Here is a 21287-nt window from a genome sequence, read left to right on the forward strand (position 1 = left end):
CTTTTAGATTTTGGGTTCCTACTATTGAATTTCTTCCAAATTTCAGAGCAATCCTCCATCATTCCCTTTCAAACTTGTTCCTACAGTTTCTAAACAAGATTACCCATAAGTTCTATGAAGAAATCGAGTGTTGAAAGTGCCTAGAAACCATTCCCCCAATCCAATCCGCCATTGAAGAGCTTCAAGGAAAACTTGAAAATCCAATTCGATGATACACGATAATTCATCGAGCAAGGACGATCCCAACCAATTTTTGCACCTCCAAGGATTATTTCCATAGAAGAACACGACGAGAAATAATCTCAAGAACGTGCCCAATTGAAGGAAATTCGTTTCGGATAAAATTTGGGGGTAAGTATAATATTCCAATCTACGGTAATTTTTTCCTTCAAATTGAGAATTCCTTTAGTTTCAGAGGAAGAAGTTGAGTAACTTTGACGAAGGAATTGAGAGCTGAAACGATGTAGAACAAGCTACCCAAGAGATCAATTTTCTACGTTTTCGGTGAGTTGCAAACTGAGAACAATTTCTCAAAATTAAGGTTCCACACTCAAAGTCTGTTGACATTTATGTCGTACAACCTCGTAATTATTTAGTTTTTAACTATAATTTTTATTATTTTATTTGTAATTTAATTGAAAATTCAAGGTTATTAATGTAATCTTGAACCGTATGTGGTTGACATACAAGAGTATTGTGTTCAAGTAATAACCTAAATGGTCTATCGTATATTGATAAGATTAGGTGCCTTACCCTAGTAACACTATTGATATGACCCACTTTGTAATCGTTACAAATGACCGGATCCAAATCATTCATGTGGAGACATATACGTGGGGGTATCCTATACAATGATAAAACTGGACCAAGAAATATTTAATTTCTCTTTATAAATCCGTTAATTGAGAAGATTAATATTTCACATGATGATCATATGCGACTCGATCTTAATCCTAAGTGAGTTATGACAGGGGACGAGGGATTGCATCAGTATTTGACTTAAGAAGCTACTATTGTGTGTAAAAACTGGTTGAAAGCTCATAAACCATCCTTGAAAGGGGATGAGAGACTACATAAATAATTTAGCTCAAGATAGGAGCCCATATCGTGTGTGGAAACAGTCAAGGTGTTGGATCGGTATGGCAACCCTAGAGGGGGTGAATAGGGTTTTAACAATAAATGTGTTTGTGATTAATTTTTCTAATGATGAAACTTTTTACAAATAAATAGAAGATGATAATTACTAGAACAATATAATTCAAGTCAAAAATAATAATCAACTAGAACATGCAATAAATCACAATAATAATTTTGAAATTAAATAAGAAGAGTTAGAAAATATGACACCTTAATTTTATAGTGGTTCGGTCAAACTCAACATACATCACCCCTAAGCGCCTCTTGGGAATTTGAATAAACAACTTTCTCGACTCTTTCCACGGATCACAGCCAAATCGCTACACCGCTCTTTTTACGAGTTCAAGAGCAAACTCATTTTTTTCCACGACGCAAGATCAAACCGGTACAAGTATTTGAATTTGGTAGTAATACACCACAACTCTCTCAAAGAGTAGATTTACAATTTGAAAGCAATCACACCTATTTTCTCACAATACAATAAAAATCTCCCTTAAGAATAAGATGAATAAAAATAAAATTGGAAGCTTGAAGAGAGCAACAAACAATGGACTTTGAACAAATGAAGATTGAAGAATTTATGAAAGTTTGTATTTTAAAATGTGGGATTGGATTATGCAGGAATAATGGGAGGTGTAGATTAAAAGTAAATAAATAAGAAAATTTTTCAAATTCATTTATTTAATTTTTTTAATATAATAATATATAATATAAAAATAATAAAAACTAATGTGAGCAACCGTCAAATGACAAATTCAAATTTATTAAAAATATATAATAATAATAAAAAGTGATGTGAGTAACGGTTAAATTAAAATTTCAAAATTTATTATAAATATAATAATATAATAATAATAAAAAAGTATGTGAGTAACCACAAAAAATTTTAAAATATAATATAGTAATAATAAAAATCGATGTGAATAACGGTTAGATTCAAATTTATATTATGTAAAAATTATTTTATTTAGAAATATAATAATAAGAAAAACTCCCGCATTTGTTACTCTTCCAAAATTATAAGTATCCATCATTTTGATTTTGCTGCCACATCATCACGTCGGATATGTTGTCTCGATGGTAATTTCTTCGTTTTAGCTCTGATTTGAGTAATTGAAAAGTCGTTGAAATCGTTATTCCCATCCTTATACTGTGGACCATTCAAAATACTGAAAATAGTTAATAATTAAGAGTAGTTTGTTATCATCAAAACATCAATCAATTAATTGATTGAAATTAATTAAAATGAGATCAAAGGTCAAAAATCCAACACAAGGGTCTCGTAAATAGGCTTGTTGTACTGTAAACCCATCTTGAGAGGCTAAAGGACTACATGGGTAGACTGATTAGTTGGTAGCACACAGGCTCACTCCCCTAGCGGTTGACTAATCTTTTAGAGATGCGTTCAGACTAGATGCCATATTGTCCTATAAGTCAGAATGAGATCACGTCTCAACTCAAGATATCAGACATATACTTTTGTAGCTATGCAAGTTGACTAAGTATGAGAACAAAAATTTGGTTCACCCCTTAGATAAGGTTCGTCGTCCAGAAGATCTATGGTGTTGGAACTCGATGAATAGCTTCCAAATTTTGTAGGGTCTGTGACATGTAAAAGAATCGCTCGAAACTTTGAGCCCTTCTCAAAAACTTAGATAGCTAAACTAGGTCTAAACTTCGTATAGCTCAAAGAAAAGTCCATGGAAACTTACTAGGGTAAGGATGCCAAGAGTGCATACAAATAGGTTACTTACTAAGTATTTTACAATGCCCACCCCTTTCTCCTATCCTTTTCAAGTGTTCACAGGTTGAGAGTCGAAGTGAGGGAGCGTTCAAGAACTGCACGGCCATAGAGGGAATCGTCTCGAGGTGTCCATCTATCTTTGTATTTTGAACCTTATTTCGTTTCGTAATTGTAACTCGATCCCATTTTTTTGATGATAACAAAAAAAAAAAAAAAAAAAAAAAAAAAAAAAAAAAAAAAAAAAAAAAAAGAGGGAAAAGTTGAGTCATAGAGCGAAAGAGATGAAATATGAAGTAATTTATGAGACGTAGATTTCTATTGTTTAGCATTTCATTTTATGAGTTTTGATTGAGGATTTTCTTTAGCCTCTATGGCATGTGATTTCCTTGAAATTGATAAGAATCTACGAGGAACTCTTTTCAACAATCGAGTGTTATACAAGAAATATCCATTAATTTTCCATCAAAATACAATTTCTTTAGCCTCTATGTATTAGATGATTGGGCGAATTTCTTGCTTGTTGATCCTGTAACGACCCGAAATTTTCTACTTAATTTAAGGTCGCTACTGTATACGTACATAAACATGAATGCGGAAGACTTCATTTAAATTCCATAAAACATAACCTTTAACTTAAAACATAGCTATTGTCTTACGTGTTTCGAAAACATCTTTTAAACGACACAACAAAAGACTAAATAAAATAAATAACCGTTTAAGTTAAAAACATCCTATTCTAGCCTAATTCTAGGAAAATAAATACCACTATCCTATGCATGTGCCATGGTCTCGAATTGCGATGTCGTTGTCAGCCGTACATGCCTTGCCTTAACCTGAAAAATGTAGTAGCACATGACTTGAGTATTTAAAGAAATACTCAGTAAGTGACCCCACTATTGGGGTTAAATGCAACAATCACATGCAAACGAGATGATGTGACCTATCTTTCAATCTGTCTTCCTACGGTGCTGTTCTAACGGGTAATTGGACGTGTACCATATACTCTACACACAGCCCATACATGCGAATATGGTCTACTAGTCAGTTCGCACACCGCTGAGCCACTTTCCTTGTCCGATGAGCATACTTTGGGAGCTCCTTAGGCCAGACACCCGTTAGAACTAGTCACCGTCACGGTAGCGCTATGCAAATATAACGATCGTTGTCCTGCCATTGGATATACGCGTCTGTACCCTCATGATGGAATAGGGGTATCCCCAAATGCATGAGCACATATAATGCATGAGGTCCCCAATATTTCTCCTTTTATCATTAATGAATATAACCCTGCTATCATCTTTCATGCTTAACATGTCATTTCTCATTTTCAGTCTACGTATCATACATAATCCTAACGGGGTTACATTTCATTTCATTTGTCGTGATATCATGCCATTCATAACATGCTGTATACATACAATTTAGAAAACATAACATAATGCTCCATGTTTTTAACATGTCATTTCATAACGTGCAATTCATACAACAATTACTTCAATGGTCACACAAAACAATCTAAACATGACATATCACATCACAATATATCGTATCATAAACATTGAGTATCGTAAACACTTCGTGGTCAGATCGTTCCCTAACTTATCATAGCCTTAACGTTCTTATACCTATCACAGTCATATCGTTACGTAAACGTACCTTAGTCATATCATCACTGGAACGTATCTTAACGCTATCGTTATATCAATCTATCACAAACCTATCCTAATAAGAACCAAGAGACATCAATCATACAATATATTTCAATAAAGATGTGAAGAAAATATTGTTGAAATTATCAAAAGATATTTCAATTCATGCCACATTGAAGAATAATGAAGTTTCATGTTATAAATTTTGGGTGGATTACAATTTAGAGTAATTTAGAGTTATTATATTTCATTAATGTATTTTAAGACTTTTTATTTATTTTAGGTTACAATTACATAATGGTTAATTATGGTCATTAAGTATGAATGTTACAACTGAAATGCTTTAAATAATAGTTTCATTTTGAGGTTGCCATGTATGTTGTATTTGTAGGCAGACTTGGAAGATGTAGTAAAAGAAGCATTTATATGCTTTTTTTTTTTTTTTTAGCCAATGACTAAATTTCTTTGCAATTCTATGTAGTTTAGGTTGCATGTAGAATCATTCAAGCTTGACATGATCAATCTTGCTTGTGGAGTGATTCAAATCTTAAGCAAGTGTTCTTACCTTGAGATAATTGATCAACAAGAATCATTCAAGCTAGACATGATCGATCTTGCTTGTGGAGTGATTCAAATCTCAAATAATGTTCTTGCTTTGAGATATTCGATCAACAAGGTAATCCGAATCTTACTCCCCTTGTAGTGATTCCTCACTTATCATATCCCCTTTCTACCCATATCCTAACCATATTCTTTCATCAATCTCTCCTATCCATAACACTCTGCTATGTAACCTAACCTTAACGTTTCATGAACGTATCTTACTCCTATCATTACATTTTGTTTTATGCATCCTTCTCATATCCTATCTTAAACATATTCTTGAACACATCGTACCACAATTATTATCATACAATTCACATATTATAACATAACATAAACATAATATAAGCATACCGATTCAAGATAATTCACACATATCAGTATATATGACACGTGCAGAACCACAAGCACGTGTCAACATCAAATATAACTATGCCGATAGTAAAGCCACTTACCTGGCTAGCTTAAGTCGTTGTCACGAATATATCTTTAATGAAATTTTGATTCCGTTCTTTGAAATCCGAGTCAACCTATGTGAGCCCATGACATCAATTTCAAGTTTGAAATCTACAAAATTATGTTATATCTCTATAATTATATTTTTATTAAAAAATTTATTTTCAGGGTTATTGTTGTAAAAAAAAAAAAAAAAAAAAAAAAAAAAAAAAAAAAAAAAATATATATATATATATATATATATATATATATATATATATATATATATATATATATATATATATATATATATATATACAACTATTTAAAATTATTTGGGCTTTACTACCCTTTGTATTTACCTTTCTCTCTATATTTAGTTTGTGGTTTTTAATTCCTTAATTTTTTTTTTATCCGTTGCTTTTTAATTATGTGATCATGTATTCCAAATTTCCAGTTTTTAATTCCTTAATTTTTTTTTATCGGTTGCTTTTTAATTCTGATCATGTTTATCTGTTGCTTTTTAATTCTGATCATGTATTCCAAATTTACAGTGATCTCTGTTCCTAAATCTTTTCTTATCTCTGTTAAAAAATTTTCTCGACCATTCTATTTTTAATCTGTTCATTTGGCTACTGATATAAATTTAATCTAATATTACTAATCTGCCTGATTGGCTATAATTCATATAAATGATTGGCTATAATTCATATAAATGATTGACGATATAGTTTCTAACTTAAACCTAAACCAAATAATTAAATGAAGATTTAATTATAATTGGCTCTTATTTCTAAAAAAAAATAGGATAAAAGAAAATGAAGATTTAATATATACAATCAGATCTATCTCAAATAAATTCGGGTGAATTCAACTGGGCCATTTTTTCTTCTCAAGTAAATCAAACTATTATTGTTTTTCTGGAGAGATAATTGTGGGAAGAGAGGAGAGAAGTGAGAAAATGTTTTTTTTTTTTTTTTTTTTTTTTCTTTATTTATTATTATTATTATTTTAACTATTTTTTTTTTTTTAATAATTATTTTTATGTTTATTTGTTTATGGGCTATGGCAGATCCCTCCACCCTCCCCCAAACGAGATATGATCGGAGATTTGGAGGCAATGTCATGATGCGTCTGTTTGGGAACAACAACGAGCAGTTACCAGAAAGAAGAGACACTGTTTCTGGATTTTTTAAATCCTTTCGCAAGACGGTGCATGGAAGTAGGGTTGTTCGTCGAGGAAGGAGGCTTGGTCGAACTACCAGAATAAAATTCTCATGTTTGTTTTTGACGCTCACAACTTCCTTCTTGCTATATTTGGCGGTCTTTGGCTTGAAAGTGAACTTTCATGGTAAACTTTCATTCCCTTAAGAAATTAGCACGATTCTTCAGTTTTAGAATGTAGTTGAAATTAGCTCTGTCTCTCTTTCTCTCTTGGGGCTGCAATGGCACATCAGTTAGAGGGCTACCTTTAGTTTCTTAAATCATGTCAATGTTAACTAAGTAGAGTTGTTTAACTGTCTTACTCAGTTATAACTTATGTTTCGAGACATCATTACTGGTTTATTCTTAGGCTTAATATCAAAATGGTATATAGAACACCAGAAATTTGATATGAAAGCACAAAACTAGGGTCAAGTGGAGGCTCAAACCACACAAATCAGATATGGATAGAATTATAAACTAGAAACCCTATACCTCTTTCAAAATGGATTCCTCTTCTTCATAGATTTTGACCAAACTAAACACTTAAAAGAGGATGAGGAGATGTTAGTGAACAAATACTTTGGCTTCTCACATGCCCTCTTGTACCAATGTGTGAGATTGGAGGCAGACTGTCTGGGATGAATTTGGAAGCTAGAAATTGTAGAAACATCAATCCGTGCTGCTCTTCCTGTTATGGGTTGTGTCAACTAGTTTTCATTCTAAAATGGTGACCTGAACTCCAAAGTACAAACCCTGGTCTCACACAATATAAAAACCCTTTAAGACTTCAATACCATACTGATCTACATGGGAGCCTTCAACGAAAAACTAAAAAATCACAATAAATTTATTTCTTATATTAAAGTTTTATTTATATTTTTAATTGTGCACTTAACAAAAATAGCCCTTGGCTTTTCTTTTTGAACTTTGCATTTGCACTTTAACGTGCCTTACACTTTAGAATTCTGTAAGCTCTAGCTAGGGAATTTGATTTTATATGTGGCATTTCAATACATTAGTGAAAAGTGTGTTTACTTTTGAAATTTAAACTGTGATGTGTATTTATTCTTTTAGCCTATTTTATAATTGAATCTAGTCACTTTTTATAGGTAAAATTGGAAATAGCATATCAGTGACAGAAGTACAAGGAGAGCATTTGACATCCAGAGACCAGAAACCGCCAACTAACAAGCATCACCGTAAGCAACGTAAGTATTCTTGGCTCCTATCCTTGCATATTCTGGTGTGCTTCCTTATTGAAGGTAAAGTAGAACTAAATCTCCTCAAACTTCTGTAAGAGAGGTTAGATCAAATTGTCCAGGAGGCAAATAATGAAAGAAAGAGGCAGTAAGACGTACTTTTAAGAAAATTTTGCACTTGTAGAAACATTTGACTATTGATTGCACAAGAGATTCCATACTGCTTATGCTAACTTGAGATTCAGTATCAAAGTTGTCCAATGAGAGGGAGAGATCTTTCGTAGGGTGAATCACCTCATGAAGGGGTCACGTCTAGGAGGGGTTTGCAGCTACTAGAAGGGATTGTTCACATCTCTTGGTCTCCTTAGAAAGATAAGGAGTAGTCAGAACTTATCAACATTAGTTCCATCAAAGCCTTCGATCTCTTCTAGTAGCCATAAATGTTGATAAGTTTTATCCTCTTGGTTTCCTTGTCTTTCTAAGGAGACCAAGAGGATAAAACTTTAGGATTAGATACGTTTCCCTCCACAGTTGCACAACCCTGCATGCTCCCTCCCCAGCCATCCATCTGAAAAATAAAAATATTTCGTAAGCAACTTACTTGTAGGCTCACATCACATCTTCTCCTAATCGGGATTCTCAAGTTATGTGCTCCTCATACTCCTAGAGTCACCAAGTCTATGGAGTCGTGGTTAAGTTCTAGCCCCCTCGGGCTCATCAAGTCTCATACCCTAAACGCACCTAGTCTAAGTGTAAACTCACCCCCTCGAGTTCACTTAGGGTTTCATCGTGTACCTACCCTTACGTTTTTCTCTTTTCCAAGGTCCATCTATACATCGCACTATCTGCGCATGGGTCAGGCCCCCCTTCTTTGTCGTTGAGTCAGTTTTTCTACTCTGTGGATGGTGAAAGTTCCAAAGAGAGTTCAATTCTTCATCTAGCAGGTCATTCACGAAAGATTTAATGCCTTAGATCAACTAATGAGGAAGTTGTCTTCTTTGGTCGGGTCATATTGTTGCTTTTCGGAAGGCTGAGGAGGGTCTTGATCATACTTTTTGGAGCTGCAACTTTGCTCGCATTGTTTGGGATCTCTTTTTTCAAGGGTTTTAACTTTTAATTTGCTAGGCATAGAGACCTTAGGGAGATGATCGAGGAGTTCCTTTTCCATTTGTTTAGGGAGAATGGGAAGTTCTTATGATTGGCTGGAGTTTGTGCTATGTTGTGGGGTGAGAGAGATAATACGATCCTTAGAGGAGCTGAGAGAGATCTTAGTGTTGTGTGGAAAGCCTCTTTCTTTTCTCAGATTAAGGGTAAGATCTTTTGTTAGATTCTATGTTTCGCTTTGGGCATTGCTGACACAATTATTTTATAATTATTTCTTAAGTCTAATTTTGCTAGACTCGAATCCCTTTAGTGGGATTCTCTTTTGTGGGCTTGGGTTTTGCATAACCATGTATTTTTTCATTTTTTCACAATGAAAGTTTGGTTCTTTTTCAAAAATAAATATTAATAGTAGACAAGTATTGTTGCATCTACCTTTACTACAGTTTTCTCATACAAGTTCATGTTCCTTGTCTTTTCTTCTCTAAGTTGAAAATATGAATAGTTCATCATTATCTCATAAAATCTCTGATCTCTATAATTATAGAATAAGATCACCATTGATGGATGTCACGTTATGACCATGTTCACATACAAGTTTAGCATCCCCTTTATCTTATTAGATCTTAGTTAAAACACTATTAAGTCCCTGAACTTTGGGATTCATTTCATTTAGTCCTTGTGATTTCAATAAATCTTAAAATTAGTCCTTGTTATCTATTTGAAGTTACTTTTGTCGAACTTGATATAATAATAATAATAATAATAATAATAATAATAATTTCCATTCACAAAAATACAAAATGTTGATATGTTTTCGAAATTTATAAAGGAAAGGCTATTAAGGACCAAAATGATATCTTAACCTTAGATCTTTAATATATTATCTATGTTTAGTTCATTTATATTTTATCATAGCAATTATCTTTCAGATTTACCTTGTGATGTCGAATTTGCGGAGTCAGTTACTTATCTTGTGGAACCTGAGGGCTTCATGAATGTTGCTCAGTTCTCTCTAGAGTTCGTGGAAATTGAGGAAAGACAATCTGAAACTGATTTATTTAAGCCTAGATTTGGAGGACATCAAACCCTCGAGGAAAGGGAGAAGTCCTTCTATGCAACAAATCAAAAACTTCATTGTGGTTTTGTTAAGGGACCACCAGGATACCCAAGTACTGGATTTGATTTAGACGAAAAGGACAATGCATACATGAAAATATGCAAAGTTGCAGTTTCCTCGTGCATTTTTGGGAGCTCTGATTTTCTGAGGAGGCCTACTAGCAAACAGGTAAGTTTGTTTTCCTTTGCTCAAACCTTTTCCTGAGATCTTTTTTCAGAAAAACGAAGTGATAGTAGATATCCAGTGGACAATCTACTTCTGCTGGCCTTTTCCATTTAATTGATGTGCTTGGTTTTTTAGGATAAGATGGCAATATCACTTTATACTGATACGTGTGGATTTGCTGTATCTTCCTTTTTACTTTTTCTACTTTTTTTGTGTCGTAACAATGGTTTAGTTATTATAGTCTTCATGGGATGCTTTTCCACTCTAACAGAATGCCTGATAACTGTCATATATAATCTTCATGGTACAAACTCTGCATAAGATCCCTTGTTATTAAATAAAAATCGATTCTCAGCCTGAAAGCCCTTCAGAATAAATACTGTAGGAAACTTTTACTTGTTGGGTTACCATCATTATTGTAATGCATCTAGGCTAGTCCTAGGAGCTTGCTAGTCTAGTATAGGGTTTTTACACGAGGGACAGCGGTATTATTAGTTCAGTTCAGATATTAAAATGCACCGTGGCTTGCTTTCTTGATTGAAGACTAGCAACATGTGAAAGCAATGGAAATGAACGGACTTGGGAGTCATCGTGTATAAAGTTTTAGTTATTAGTCTTGATTAAAGTATAGCCAGATGTTGAAACCTTTGGGGAGGCCTTAAATTGTAGTCGATCCCAATATGTTCAGCATGTTTATTGATATAAATAGGAATTTATTAGTCTCTTTTCTTTATTGTAATTTTACCCTATTGATTTAGGGTCATCTAAAACTCAGAGTGGAGAAAAACTATGAATCTCTCTCTCCCCCTTCACATTTCCATCCCGCACCCACCACCTCTGCCATGCCTTCTCGTTTGAATAGCCTGTGGCCTCACTATGACCCGTTGGCTTGACTTAAAAGTCAAGGAAAATGGATATGTTTTCGTCCCAACCGAGATTCCTCTTCCTCGTCATTATCTTCACCAATAGTGGTTCAAATATGTTATAGTTTATATGTGGATTATGAGCTTATTAATCTCTTGTTGTTTATTATAATTTTACTATTATTAGTTTAGAGCTTCGAGGTAAATCTATACGTCTTTGGCTCTATTAGATAAAATGTGATGAGCTCCCATATTTTGGTCTCATTGTAACGTGATATTAAGGACTAGATCTTTTGTAGGACAATTAAAGTTTTTTGAGTAATTAGGGATTTGTGAACCTTTAGTGTTTGTGGTTTGGTTTTTTTACCTTGTGTTTTGTGTATCACCGTTGTCATCAGAATCCGTCATTGCCACTACTGCCAATGTTTGTTGCCAGAGTATCTTGTTGACATCGCCTAGCCCTGATTAGCAGGAATCCAAAAGTTGGCCAGAAAATCACCACTGCGTGTGGTGGGCCACACTGCCAAAAGAATTTACTGCCAGTCATGGGCTGACGCATGAGAGAAGTGCCTACCTGGAAATGTTTTAGAAGACATTGTTTTAGGCAACTTCTCTCAAGGGAATTTGAACTTAGACTTGGGCATCTAAGATAAATTCAGAGGAATGGAATTAGCAAGATCCAACAAAGGGGCTTATGTCACTCAATGAAAATACTCTTAAGATCCCTTTAGAGAGACTAACACGAGTCGTTGTAAACCAGGGAATACACCTACGGATGAAAATAAAATATTAGGGGCTAACCCTAAAGATGAAGTAGTCAATCGAGTCAAGTAACAACGACTAGTTGGAAAGCTAATATACTTAACTCGTGCTCGACTAGATATTAGTTTTTGTTGTTCGTGTGGTAAGTCAATTTTTGAACAAAGCTTCAAAAGAACATATGGGAGTGGAAGTCGTGTATAGAATATTGAGATACCTCAACATGATCCAGGAAAGGGACTTGTGCTTAGGATAATTACCAATCAATCTTTGGAAGTTTACAAAGATGCGGATTAGGCTAGCTCTCCCATTGACCGTAGGTCAACATCAGGGTATTGTTCATATATGATAAAACTTAATCACCTAGCGTAGTAAAAAACAACTGGTTGTTACTCGAAGTAGTGCTGAACATAGTTTCGATCACTAGCTCATGGGATTTGTGACAGAATTTGGTTAAAGCACCTTCTCAATAAACTCAAGGTCAAGACAAAAATCATCATGGAAGTACTGTGTGATAATCAATAAACTTGCAAAGAATCTAATACATCATGATTGAATGAAGCATGTCGAGATAAATCATCACTTAATCAGTAAGAAAATTGAGACAAACACTATTGCACTAAGATATGTGCCTTCCCAACAAGTTGCTTATATATTGAAGGCTTTACATCGAACCAATCTTGGTTGTATAATTTTGAAGCTCGACATGCCAAATGTCACGGTCATACTTGTCCAGGGCATGTTGTCCGTGGCCGCATGCCCATTGCATGCTAGACCTTTCATGTTGTAATACTATATCATTTTCATGATGTATAGCTTTCCCTTTGTATTTTCTAGGAGACGTTTTGGTAAATTCATTTTTACATTGGGTAGACTAAAAATGTCTCAAAATGTACTATAGGGGATGCGACTAGTTGTCAATTTTTCCTACTCAAAGTTATATGTTATTTAAGTCGTTATGCTGAATTTCTTGCTTACTAGCCTAGGGTGTAAACAGCTCGACTGGATCTGTTGCCCAAATTGAGAAGTGGGTCGACGACATAGACAACTCCCAAAAAGCCATCGTCCAGATGGTCATAGAACTTTCAGAAGATGTCAAGACAACACTTGATGTGGTTAGGACCAAAATGGCTGGGCCTAAGTGCCAGACTGAACCTCACCATGAAAGCGGTGGGGAACCCAAGCCCATACAAGAGGGTCAGTTCAATTCAATAAGGTTAAGGTGCTAGAATCCAAACCCTTCTATATGGTTCGGGATACCAAACTACTAGAGAATTTTATCTTTGACCTCAAACAGTACTTTCGAGCTACAAACACCGTGACAAAGGAAGCCAAAAGTCACGTTAGCAACAATGCACTTAGTCGAAGATGCAAAGTTGTGGTGGAGGTCGAGATATTTGGATATCCAGGAGGATCGATGCACCGTGGACATGTGGGAAAGATTGAAACAAGAACTTCATTCCCAATTCTTTTGGAAAAATGTTGAGATCCTCGCCCGGAGGAAGTTGAGAGAGTTGATACACACAGGGAATATTCGAGAGTACGTGAAGCAGTTTCAGCGTTGATGTTGGTTATTTGTGACATGTCGGAAAAGGACAAAATCTTTTACTTTGTGGAGGGACTGAAGCCATGGGCAAAGTCCAGGCTATATGAATAACGAATCCATGACCTTTCTTCCGCCTATGTTGCAGAGGAACAATTGTTCAACTTGAGCACTGAACTGTCTCAAGATGTAAGGCAGAATCAATTTTCCTCGAGTGGAAGCACCAAGAACAACTGAACCAATTCCCTTAAGAATGGGGGAGGAGAGAGAACAGGGATGAGAGATGGAGACAAACATGGGAACTCGTGGAAAGGACCCTATCAGAACTAATACAATCTGCCTCCTTCGACCTATTTCATATATAGGGGGCCCTGCAGGGCATACGAGTGCCCCAACAAAGCAACATTTCAAGCATTCCAAGGGACATTGAGGGACAAGAGCTGAACCCAATTCGAGCCAATCGAAGTAAGGACAATATCATTTGAGAACGACAACAACCCCTGTATGGGGGCCCTAAAAATCTTATTGGCACGCCAGAAAAAGGCAGGGGAGTCAAAAGCGCTAGTCGAAAAAGGGCTTATGTATGTGAAGGCATGGGTGAACCACAGAGCGACCAAAAACACTTTGGTTGACTCTAGGGCCACTTACAACTTTATGATTGAAGTTGAAGCTAAGCGATTGAATATTAGCTGACATCGAGATTCGGGAAGATGAAAGTTGTCAATTTGGTGGCCTTGTCCATTTTAGGAGTGGCCAAGAGGGCCATCATCAAACTAGGGACATGGAGTGGTCATACTGACTTTGTGATCGTCAAAATGGACGATTTTGGAATTCTTACTGGAACACTTGGCAAAATGCTTAGTCGTAATTGGGTCCAGCCCCATTGTCATCCAAGTGAGCATCAAGTATTCCTGATGGAGTGAAAATGATATCAACAATCCAACTAAAGCGAGGTCTTGCTCACCACGAACCCACCTTCATGGCCATCTCTGTGGTTGAAGCTGAGGGTTCGACGAAACTAGTCCCCATAGAAATACAACAAGTACTTGAAGAGTTCTGTGGAGTGATACCTGATAGTATCCCTAAGACCTTACCTCCACGTATGGGTATAAATCATGAAATCAAGTAGTTGTGAGGGGCAAAACCCCCGGCCACAAATGCATATCGAGAGGCTCCACTAGAGTTAGCGGAGCTTTGAAAACAATTGGAGGAATTACTCAACATCGAGTTCATCAGACCTTCAAAAGTGCCCTATGGAGCCGCGATGTTCTTTAAGAAGGACGAGAGTCTCCATCTATGCTTAGATTATTGAGCCCTGAATAAGATTACCATTCGCAACAAGTAGTACCCCTACCTATTATCACATACTTATTCAACGAACTTCATGGTGCCAACTACTTCTCCAAACTCGACTTAAGGTCGGGATATTATTAGATCGGGATAGCCAAAGGAGATGAGCCCAAACCAACATGTGTTACATGATATGGGGGCTTTTGAATTCCTTGTCATGCCTTTTGGTCTCACAAATGCTCCTTCCACATTTTGCACTTTGATTAACCAAGTATTCCATGAATACCTTGACAAGTTTGTAGTGGTGGTCTACTTGGACGATATAGTGGTTTATAGCTCAACTATGGGAGAGTATCAAACCCATCTATGGTTGGTCTTCGAAAAATTGCTGGAAAACCAACTATATCTGAAAAGGGAGAAGTGCTCGTTCGCCCAACAACTCATAAATTTCCTAGGGCACATAATTGAGGCTGGCCAAATAGGCATGGAAGAGGAAAAGGTCAAGGCCATCAGAGATTGGAAGACCCAATGCGCTCCTTCCTTGGATTGGTCAATTACTACTGGCGATTCGTTGAAGGATTCTTGAAGTGTGTTGGCCCCTTGACTGAACTATTGAAGAAAGATAACAAGTGAAGTTGGACTCCAAAATGTCAAGAAACTTATGATCTGAAGCATGTTGATAGAAGAGCCGGTGGTAATCACTGATGTGATGAAGCCCTTTGAAGTCGAAACAGATGAATCAGATTTTGCCCTTGGGGGTGTCTTGCTACAAGATTGACACCCCATGCTGTGAAAGCCAAAAACTAAATGAGGCAGAGAGGAGGTACACCGCCTCTCAAAAAGAAATGTTGGCGGTGGTTCATTGCTTACGAGCTTGGAGGCAATATTTCCTAGGGGTCAAGTTCATGGTCAAAACGGACAACTCAATATGCCATTTCTTCAACCAACCCAAGCTGTCTTCTGAGCAGACACATTGGCAAGAATGTGTGGCGGAGTTTGATTTCCAATGCGAGCACAAACAAGGTAAAGCAAACCATTATGCAATTGAAAAAGTGAACATGTGACCCTATGCATGTTGTCCCACCTGCATGCTAGTAAGTCGTGTGGATTGATGCGAGAGAGCATCAAAGAACACTTAATGAGAGACCCAGCCGCCCAGACCATTATGCAATTGGTCAGCAAAGGAAAGACCCACCAATTTTGGGTCGAAGATGGGTTACTTCTAACTATGGGTAACCATTTGCTAAAGGAATGCCATGACACCCCATGGGTAGGCCACAATGGATGACAACGAACCTATGCCCTCCTTAAGTGGGGGTACTATTGGCCTAACCTTCGAGATGAAGTGATGCAATTCACGAAGACCTGCCTTATATGCCAATAGGACAAGGTCGAACGAGCGAAGATTACAGGGTTGTTGGAACCTCTTTCGACCCCTCACGATCGTGGGAGAGTGTATCACTTGATTTCATTACACATCTCCCCAAAGTGGGAGAGTTCGAGCTAATTCCGGTGGTTGTGATAGGTTTTCCAAGTATGTTGCATTCATTCTGACCCCTAGGTCGTGTTCTGCTAAAGCGATTACTCAACTATTTTTTTTGCTTATTTAATTGGCTTCTCTTCGTATAAATCTGATTCTTCCCACTGAATGAGGTTAGAAAAGTATTTTCTTTCATGTATAGCTTTATATTAACCTTCCATTGGCTAGAGACTTCAACTTTTGGATAACAGGAGTTTATGGCTCCAATTCTTCATCTGAAAGGTCTCTCCTTTAGCAAGAGCTTGCTGATTTATCTGCTCTGTGCAAACAAAAAAGGATTTTGGAGGGTAATTTCTACCTCACAACATGGTCTTGGGAAAAATCGTCTTACAAAGCCAGAGGTGGTGCATCATCAACCCTTATAGATCTATTTTTGGTCTCCAAAAGCTACATTAACAAATTTTCCTGTGTCACAGCACGTAGACACAAATGAATCACACCGGATCACTATCCCATTTTTCTATCTGTGGGTAGCCATCAGGATTGAGTTGCTCTCTCATTTGGCCAAAAAAGATCATGTGGTGGCAACATTGTAAAGCCAAGTGGCTAGTTGAGGTGAACGAAAACACAGCCTTCATTCGTAGAATAGTGGCTGCCAGTCAGATAAAGAATGCCATTGTCGAAGTTCTCTCCAAAGATGGAGCTATTGTTTTCCTAAAAGAATGCCGATCGGATAATGAGATTGAAGCCGAATTTGTTGAATTCTACCAAAAGCTCTACACAGAAAAAGGTGGGTAAGACATTCTTACCAAAGATTCTGGGCTGGAGCCCTGTATCTTTGGTACAAAGGGATTTTCTGGAAGTCCTTTCCGTGGAAGAGATCTACAAAGTCGTAATTGACTTGGGCACAAACAAGACCTCTGACAGACGGTTTCATGCCTGAATTTCTTAAAATCATTTTGGAACATTGTTAAGGACATCAGAAGAGTGTTCAACAATTTTTTTAGGAATGCCATTATTAATGCTAGCTTAAGGAAATCTATCTTTGTCTTGTGACCGATTGCCCTAGTAAAATGTTCATGCTTTTGAGGCGTAAGGGTTTGAACAAAGGCATCAATGTGGGTAAAGAGCCTCACTCTATCTATTACTAGCAATTTGCACATGACACGATCCTTTTCTCCACCTACAATGATGTCCTCCTTGGCAACCTTTTTCAATACCATCCACGCATTTGAGGCTTCTGGGCTTAATATTAATTGTCACAAAAGATAGAATTGTTGGGCATCGGGATTGATATACAGCAAACTACCATCCTTTCAAATTCATTGTTGTAAGCTATGAAGCTGGCGATTACATACTGTGGACTTTCCACATTGGCAATCCTCGATCCTACACTTTTTGGGCTCCCATTATTGAGAAAGTTTAAGGCTGCGCTCGTGGGGATCTTCTCATATGTTAAGGGCATAGACGTATGCTTATTCAAGCAACTTTGGCAAGCCTCTCCATTTACTGTTTATCCCTTTTCTTAGCCCCTACCAAGGTGATAAAAGGTGTTGAAAAATTATTTAGGGAGTGGGGAGGAAGTAAAGAAAAAAGGGCTGCCATCTTCTCACATGGGCATGTGTACAAGCCCCCACTGAGGAAGGAGGATTGGGTATTGTGACATTCACCAGAAACTATCACCATATTGGCTAAATGGATTGGCGGTTTAACCAAGAAAAGGATGCGATTTGGAGGAAAGTTATTGCTACCAAATATGAATCTTCTCGCTTCAACCAAAAGCTAGGTTCCATATCGTTAGCTTCTTCTAAAGAACCGTGGAAATCTATTGATAAGCTGAAGCATCTTGTTTACAACCATATTTCTTCCACGGTTGGTAAATGGCAAGACTGTTATGGAAGGAGTTTCGGTTGATCTTTTATATCACCTCTCTTAATATGTCTTGGTGAGGTGCTTGAATGTTTTGAGGGATATCGTTTCTTTATTCATCTCTTCAATGAAAAAATTTGTTTCTTGTTGAAAAAAAAAAGAAAAAGAAGAGGATGCTTCCATCTCTGATTTTTGGAACTCTTATTCGCAAACGTTGAACCTTTTCATGAGAAGGAACCTTAAGGAGAATTAAATACCGGAGATTGATTGAAAAGGCAGCCCAGCTGCCCCTCTACTAGCCGCCTACCTACTCATGCTCGTAGCTTGATCAGAGGTTGAGGAATGGGCCTCGCTTTCCCATCATTCATGGTCACTTACTAGCACTGAAATAGAGGATACATGGTGTTGGGATTTGGACAATGATTTTTCATTGCAAGATATATGTTTAATTTATGATGCTCTTATGTTTCCTTTATATTTGTGTTTTCTTTTTCTTCACAGCCTTTCGTATCCTTACATAATTAGTTGGGAGAATGTGCGTGCCTTTGGTCGGCCTAGAATGTTTTCTGGTGATCTGATTCTTCTTCTTTGAATGTTGACTCTTCTTCTGGTTCGGTTTGCCCCATATTCACTGAAGTGTTGCCACAAGCTCTCTCCTTATTCAAAGATTTGTGGGTTTCCTCCTCTAGTTTGAAGGATTTTCTTCATTAGTTTATCATTGGGATTTCATTGGCTTCAAAGCCTCACTTTTTTTTATGGTTAATAACTCTTCCTTGTCTCTATGGACTAGTCTGCAAGATTGATAGTTCATGGTGTTCACTTTCTAAACCTTTTGCCGAATATATCTTCATTTTTTCAGCAAAAAGTTCGTAAATTACATATGAACTGTAAATAGGATTATAGCACAAAGTTTTCATTTTTCCATCTTAATTATCTGTTAACAGAGACTATAACAGGATTGTTTTTTCCCTTGCCATTTGCCACAGATCAGTGACTACTCGAAGAAGAATGTTTGTTTTGTCATGTTTGTGGATGAGCAAACACTATCAAAACTATCAGCTGAGGGAAATACTCGAGATGATAAGGGATACATCGGAATGTGGAAGATAGTTGTCGTCCGAAATTTACCATACAAAGATATGCGCCGAACTGGAAAGGTGCCGAAATTTTTGTCTCATCGGCTATTTCCTTCAGCAAGGTAATTCATTCTCACGTCTTCTACTAGTGTTATATGAATGATGAATGATTTATATTTCTAAGTCATAAATACTTGTTTCAAAGGTATTCAATATGGCTGGACAGCAAAATGCGTCTTCAAATAGATCCAATGCTAATTATTGAATATTTTCTATGGCGAAAGAAGTCGGAGTATGCCATTTCAAACCACTATGATCGGCATTGTGTTTGGGAGGAAGTTCAACAAAACAAGCGTCTGAACAAGTACAATCACACTGCCATTGATGAACAGTTTGCCTTTTATCAGTCCGATGGGCTTGTTAAGTTTGACCCTCTTAATCCCAACACCCCTCTTCCGAGTTGTGAGTGTTACAATGCATTATTTTACTGTGGAGTTCTTCATTTACTATTTTTAATATTGTTTGTATTTATTACAATGCACAGATGTTCCGGAAGGTTCCTTCATCGTCCGAGCGCATACACCAATGTCGAATTTATTTTCGTGTCTTTGGTTCAATGAAGTTGATCGATTTACGTCACGTGATCAATTGAGCTTTGCATATACTTACTTGAAACTCTGGAGAACAAACCAAGACGTACCATTCAACTTAAACATGTTCAAGGTAATTCACTTTCACTGATAAATTTACTGTGTTTTTGTTAAAGAAATGGATGAATTTACCGTCTTTTTTTTTGTTTGTTTCCCTTTTGGTTGAACTTTGTGAAGGACTGTGAACGGCGGTCACTAGCCAAACTGTTTCGTCATAGACCATTCCCACCTCCAAATATTGATTGATGAAGTTGTTTAAGATTGGTTGGAGGTTTGAGTAATTTCATTTTTTTCGTTTTTGTAATTATGACAGTGTAGTAGTCATCATATATCATGATCAAGAGGGCATCTTTTTTTGTTTTTTGTAACCCTTTGGTCCTGTTGAGATATCTCATCTCCCCCTTTTCTATGACTTCCAAGTTTCTTGAGAGAAAAAAAAAGAACAATGTTCAAAGTCTCGAACAAATTATTCACAAAATCAAATGAAATCTTTGACACTACATTATTGTAGGGTGAAACTGTGTCCTTTATTTGCATGGGTAAGAATTACTTTTGTAGTTGATTCAATAAGCCTATCGTTTCGGTGAGAACATAATTTGACCCTTCCCATATAGGGTAGGTAGATGATTAGTTCCCTTAAATGTTGATTTTGAGACTTGAACAATGAAGCTTCACCTTTTCACTAACTCGAAAAGGATTTAGTTAAACTGAACTTTTGCCTCGATTGTAATTATGGACAACTTATGAATGATTGTCTATAATAATTTATTTATGAACACAACTTGTTTTGTAGTGTTTGTAAGTGTAGCTTTAATTTTACGGTGGGAATGAAATAAAATATATATTGAAATTAGGCTTAAAAAATTTTCTAATGAATTTTTATTTTTCATGTATTTGAATCTAATTGTTATATTTGAAAATTGATTGAAAATTTGAATTATGATGTTTATTTTATCGAGAATAGGGATTTCATCAAATAAATATATTTTGATTCAAAACTTAAATAATTTTAAGATAATTTAAACAATTTTAAGTGATACAAATGGTTTAAATAGGATTAATAACCTTGGCTTAATTAAATTAATTATGTAATTAATAGTTAATTAAAAAGTAATGAATTTAAAGTAAAAATTGAGTATAAGCACTCAATCTATGAATGAATGGTCTGTTAGAAAGGACCTGCAACTTTGATTAATTTCACTAAACAAGTTGAGATTAATTCTTTTTAAATAATTTAATAAACTTGATAATTGTTCGTGAGAAGTAAATTGATAAACTTAAATAAATGAGATTAACCTCACTTGTTTAAGTAATAAAATATTGTACAAAGTGTTTATTAAGAACCAATCTAATAAGTGTAGCAAGAGACGTTAAGATGTCATTATGAGTAGATTGTTG

At 36.1% G+C, this 21287-nt stretch overlaps 1 protein-coding gene and 1 long non-coding RNA gene across 2 annotated transcripts; one reads left to right on the forward strand and one right to left on the reverse strand.

The window, feature by feature from the left end:
• Window positions 1–3619: 3619 nt before the first annotated feature.
• Window positions 3620–5669, reverse strand: LOC147791634 (uncharacterized). Its single transcript, XR_015421762.1, has 3 exons — window positions 5589–5669; window positions 4538–4603; window positions 3620–3714 (listed from the first exon to the last, which is right to left on the reverse strand). It is a non-coding gene; the product is annotated as an uncharacterized LOC147791634 (long non-coding RNA).
• Window positions 5670–6618: 949 nt separating this feature from the next.
• On the forward strand, window positions 6619–20347 carry LOC111798179 (transmembrane protein (DUF616)). The gene is made up of 7 exons (XM_023681184.2): window positions 6619–6919; window positions 7884–7982; window positions 10007–10362; window positions 19150–19361; window positions 19445–19701; window positions 19784–19962; window positions 20067–20347. The coding sequence occupies exons 1-7, from the start codon at window positions 6634–6636 to the stop codon at window positions 20133–20135; spliced, it is 1458 nt and encodes a 485-aa protein (XP_023536952.2). The 5' UTR covers window positions 6619–6633; the 3' UTR covers window positions 20136–20347.
• The last annotated feature ends 940 nt before the right edge of the window (window positions 20348–21287 follow it).

The sequence above is a fragment of the Cucurbita pepo genome, chromosome 7 (assembly GCF_057944985.1).
Source record: "Cucurbita pepo subsp. pepo isolate OVF chromosome 7, ASM5794498v1, whole genome shotgun sequence".
Lineage (NCBI taxonomy): Eukaryota > Viridiplantae > Streptophyta > Magnoliopsida > Cucurbitales > Cucurbitaceae > Cucurbita > Cucurbita pepo.

What these genes read in the sequence shown, in the direction of transcription:
- LOC111798179 (XM_023681184.2), top strand. Translation starts at nt 6,634, where the DNA reads ATGGCAGATCCCTCCACCCTCCCCCAAACGAGATATGATCGGAGATTT. An exon ending in GGAGGCCTACTAGCAAACAG is followed by an intron (nt 10,363 to 19,149) that starts GTAAGTTTGTTT and finishes CATTTGCCACAG; the next exon opens with ATCAGTGACTACTCGAAGAA. An exon ending in CAACACCCCTCTTCCGAGTT is followed by an intron (nt 19,702 to 19,783) that starts GTGAGTGTTACA and finishes TACAATGCACAG; the next exon opens with ATGTTCCGGAAGGTTCCTTC.